At 50.8% G+C, this 5024-nt stretch overlaps 1 protein-coding gene across 4 annotated transcripts in view; it reads right to left on the reverse strand.

Annotated features, from left to right (window-relative positions):
- Window positions 1–5024, reverse strand: part of Fndc3b (fibronectin type III domain containing 3B) — a 312865-nt gene that overhangs the window by 55341 nt on the left and 252500 nt on the right. For all 4 annotated transcript variants that reach the window (XM_031376473.1, XM_031376475.1, XM_031376474.1 and 1 more), the window contains 3 exons: window positions 3800–3924; window positions 2770–2944; window positions 1262–1348 (listed from right to left, as the gene is read on the reverse strand). In XM_031376473.1, coding sequence (XP_031232333.1) covers window positions 1262–1348; window positions 2770–2944; window positions 3800–3924 — 387 coding nt within the window. The remainder of the gene's footprint in view (window positions 1–1261; window positions 1349–2769; window positions 2945–3799; window positions 3925–5024) is intronic.

Consider the following 5024-nt stretch of genomic DNA (forward strand, 5'->3'; position numbering starts at 1 on the left):
AGGAGGAGGAGGAGGAGGAAGAGGAGGAAGAGGAGGAGGAAGAAGAGGAAGAGGAGGAAGAGGAAGAAGAAGAGGAAGAAGAGGAAGAAGAGGAAGAGGAGGAAGAGGAAGAGGAAGAAGAGGAAGAGGAGGAAGAGGAAGAGGAGAAAGAAGAGGAGGAAGAGGTAGAGGAGGAGGAGGAGGAGGCAGCAACAGCTGCAGTGGTACTGTATATAAAACCAGTAGTTCCCATTTATTCTGTGCTATTTGATAAGAAGAAAACGCAGGGATAAACTAAACAACTTTATTTATGGAAGAGTCAGATACTGCCACCTTGTGGACAATGTCAGTAGTACAGCTATGCTCTGGGAGCCAAGATTAAGTATTTTTAGCATAGCAAGAAACAATTATATTCCTTAAATAGTCAGTCACAACATTCCACTTGATAATTTGACAAATACTGAAGTGACTACATGCCAAATTAAATTACTTAGCCCTAAAATTAGAGAGAGGAGGGCGGAGAATCCTCAGGGCACGCAAGGCAATCAAATATGGTGGGTGCTGTGCACGGGACCGTAGAGGTTGCTGTGCTATAGAAGGAGCCCTGAGAGCAATGCGGAGCAGCAGCTGACAAGCTGTAGCTGGGACATGCAGCCCTACTGCAAAGTTAGCCACCAGGTGGCTGTTTCTAAGCAAAGGTTGCCCAACCCAGAAGGTCTCAACCTAGGGGTCACGACCCCTCCGAGGGTTGAATGACCCTTTTGCAGGGGGTCGCCTAACACCATCAGAAACTGCAGGTGTTTACATCACAATTTGTAACAGGAGAAAAATTACAGTGATGAGGTGGCAATGAGGACAATTTTATGGTTGGGGGTATTAAGGAGTCACAGCACCAGGAAGGCTGAGGACCACCGGCCCACACAGAGGAAGGAATGGGACACGGAAGAGAGAAGTAGAAACACGAGAGCAAAGATCCGAGGGCACCGGAAAGCCAGAGCATGTGGTATAAAGCACAGGGAGGGAGCACACTCCAGTATGTACAGGGCCACAGGCCCCCAGGCAGGGCCTTCCCAGCTGTGCACTGGCCCTTGCTAGGGCAACCATTAAATATCTTCCTGCCTAGAAACTCTTTCTCAAATTAAAATATGGGGGTTGCTTGAGAGTGCCCCTGCCACTTTGAGAGTGCTGTCCATTTTCGCCCCCTTTGGCCTGCAGACTCTGTTTGAAATGTAAGTGGAGAGACATCAGAGTGGCAGCGTTCGAATAAGTGAAGAAGACTCACCCTGAATTTATACTGTGTGCTCCGTTTGAGATTCTTCACAGTACAGCTTAAGTCCTCTCCAGTGTATTTTGGGTGGAAATGGCTATCCTGAAAAGGCAAAGCCAGAGAGAGACATTGGAATCATAACATAACATTGGGGCCTCGATTCCTGAGAGCTCAGGGTTTTTATGCTGCGGCTTCCTCTTCTGAGCAGTGAGCCAGGAGTCTGGCGGCCATTGCTGAGAGAGTACAGGGTCCCACGGTGCCACGGGCGGCGTTCAGAGATAAATGCAGATGTCACTTGTCACACTACAGATCAGCTCGGCTCTCGTCAGCCGTATTATAACCACGCTGAAGTCACTTTAAACATTTTATTTAACAATAAATTTGTCATGAGCAAAGCCTGTTGATTGGAAAGCTGACAAATTCCAACAGGGCCTGCAACAGTGGACAGGCAAGGTCCCTGAGCTCATGGTGCCCCCTTCTGGCTAAGGGAGAAAGCAGAGGTCGGATGGGGAAGAACACTCCTGGATGGGTAGGCCTTACCAATACAGGAGAATACACTGAATGCAAGCCGCAGTATTCCCCCTCCCTCCCTCCCTCTCTCGAAACGTTTTGAACATTAGGCTCCCTTCAGGCTCAAGAGAATGATCCCTGCTGAAAAGGTGACCAGAGCCAGCTAAGGAGGCAGCTTAAGAAAGAAAACCCTACCACAGACAGAAGGCATGCCATGTGGTGCTGCAGGCTGTGAAGGTACGTGGAGGGGACGGCGGGCTGCCGGCAGGAGCTCCTGAGGTATTGCCACAGCAGCATGGGTGATGACGTACGGCAGCTACACGTGGCTCTCAGGACTCAAACCTAATCAGTTAAAGCTCACCTCTGTAGGTCAGCAGCCATATCTCAAGTGCTCACAGCCACATGCCCAGCATAAACTAGAGGACGTTTGTACCACGAGAGACGCGTCTACATGACCGAGATGCTCCACAGAGTGGAGGTGGAAGGAAGCCAGGGAAGTGAGAAAGGTTCTTCAAGGCCCTCCCTGCAGAGAGCACAGGAAACGCAAGTTCACGCGGCCAGGCACAGCAGTCTAAGAGACAAGGCCGGTGACCAACCCAAGCACACGGGCCCGGGTGGGTGGGAAGGCACTGGGAGGGCTGAGCCTCCTCAGTGAGGTGGTCGGCAGGGTGCCATGGACAGTGACTGTGTGGCAGGGATCACACCACGGCATATGGTGGGGACATCAAGGAGGAGCCGCTGCGCTCACTCAAGGCAAGAGGAAGAAGACGGGGGCCTAAGAGGCTACCTCGGCTGAGGCGATGGGAAAGCTTGTTAGATTGCTGGGTAATTTTGAAGGAAGGCTTAAGAAGCTTTGCTGGTTGATTATATCAGGGGTCAATGGATGACTCCAGCTGAAGAGACCAGCAGCCATTTGCTGGGTTTGGGAAGGACACAGATGATGGCCATGGTGGAAACGGAGAGTGGCCCTGAGTTTAGGTAGTTATTAGGTGTCGTCGGTCTGCCAGACTCACATGCTCATCCTCCTGAATGTCCAGGGTGTAGGTGATCACTTCCTCTGGCGAGCAACCTTCTGGCCTGCTCCACTGCAGTGTGATCCAGGTGACGCCAGCTCGCACCAGCCGGGGTGCCGAAGGCATCTGGGGGATGTTTCCCAACGTATAGCACACGACCTCCTGGCTGTAACCGCTGCAGGGGAGTGAGTGCAGGAGACACGTGAGGACCATGGCAGATGGAGGGTGTGCCTCTACTCAGCCCCTTGGGAGTGTAGCGGCAAAGGATCCTCTACACAGGAGATGGCCCACCAGAGCTTCCAACTGACCCAGTGGGCCCTACAGTTTGCACTTACAAAAGCATGGCACTCATGAGAGAGCAGGCTTGTGGTCTTACCTCCCTCAGACCCACACCATGGGCACAGCATTGATCAAGGTAAGAGCGGTGGCTACAGAGGGACTTCAATTGAAGGTGGGTGGGTACCTATGAGCGAGCGGCTCTGCTGAGGGAACCTGAGCCTCACAAACGTTTTCCGACTCTGTGTGTGCCTCTAATTCATTTCAAAGTTGCTCAACCCTAAACGCCTTGATCACTCCAACTTTTCCAGTCAGGAAGCTCTTAGGATATATAGGTTTCTAGGAGCCAGGAGGGGGTTCTAAAAACTCTTGTGATGTTTCAGAGAGGTTCTTGGGGCTAGGCCCACTGTAGGCCTAGTCTTTATTTTTATGCAGTAATGAGAGAAAGAGGTTCTTCTTTTGACCACGAGGTACCTAGCAGGACTGAGACAGCTATTTTCAGAGCCCCTTGATCAACAGGCTCTGGTGCTGCCCTCCCCTCAGCCCCCAGGCCTGGTGTGCTTCACAAGACAGCTGTGAGGCTGAGAGATGCCCGGCGTAGCCTGCGGCCGACCACACAGGCCTTCTCCCTCCTCAGGATTTGCAATCAGCTGCTCAGTGCAGAGGCAGCTTCCCCATACCTTTAGGCAATGTGAGAGACAGCCAGAACCTTGCCACGAAGGCTGACGGGCAAGAAGGAAAGGAGAAGCCATACCTGGTGCCGATGTCGTTCCGAGCAGCGAGCCTGAACGTGTAGCCCATGGCTGGACAGAGCTTTGTCAGTTTGCAGTGCTTCTGGCTCCCAAAGAAACACTGTCTGAAGCCACTGTTTCTCTTTCCCTGGGAGAACACAGAGGGTATTCATCTAGCTGAAAGTTACCCAGAACCTTGCACTCTTCATCTGTCTGTTTATTATCACTAGGCTTACTGATTCATTTCCTTAAAAACTTAAATTACTGTGCAGATGAATGGGGGTTTGCCGTGACATTTCCTTTTATTTGTTTGTTTGTTTGTTTGTTTGTTGAGACAGGATTTCTCTGTGTAGCCCTGGCTGTTCTGGAACTCCCCCTGTAGACCAGGCTGGTCTCGAACTCAGAAATCTACCTGCCTCTGCCTCCCAAGTGCTAGGATTAAAGGCATGCGCCACCACTGCCCAGCAGCTCTGACATTTCCAAATGCATACAATTGTAAAAAAGCAAAACAAAACAAAACAAAACAAAAAAACAAATTACCATAAGAAAGCGAAGGAATATTTTAAACAAAAGCTGAAATTTCTAGTTTGGATGAACTAAGACAACGAAGGCAGGCATCCTGAGAGAAGCCCTCGTTGAACATAAAGCACCCACCTGGCCCTAAGCACAAAGCCACACAGACCTGCCACCGAGGCCCAGAGCCCTTTGGACTTACGCTTCTAAAAGGGTTTAGTCGACAGCATGAGACAGTGTTTCAGACCCAGGCCAATGCGGCAGTTAAGAACTGTGGTCGCTAAGATCCTGCTCACTTGCATGGGTGGCCATGGCCACCTGAACAAGTGAAAGTCTCACAGAGCCAAGGACTGCACCTTGGAAGGAGCCTGGCCTTTCTCAGGGATCCTCATATGCCCCAGCCCCATCTGTGCAGCTGGACTCCCAGCAGGTTCTTGTCTCTTCTGTCACAGTGGCTCAAACCCCTGGATATACACAGTACAGCCATGGTGAGCTTGTTTACAGATTCTTAAATATTGCTCACAAGCCTTTGAATCATCCTGTCCACATCTGTTTAATTCCCAAGAGGGTTCAACCTCTACATGATGACTTCATTGTTTGATAAGACTTGGAATATTGGTTGAATGCCTATATCTAACCGCCCCCCCAGGCAGACAGAGACACATACAGAGGAGGGGAGAGAGAGAGAGAGAGAGAGAGAGAGAGAGAGAGAGAGAGAGAGAGAGAGAGAGAGAG

This window comes from Mastomys coucha, unplaced genomic scaffold (assembly GCF_008632895.1).
Source record: "Mastomys coucha isolate ucsf_1 unplaced genomic scaffold, UCSF_Mcou_1 pScaffold17, whole genome shotgun sequence".
NCBI lineage: Eukaryota > Metazoa > Chordata > Mammalia > Rodentia > Muridae > Mastomys > Mastomys coucha.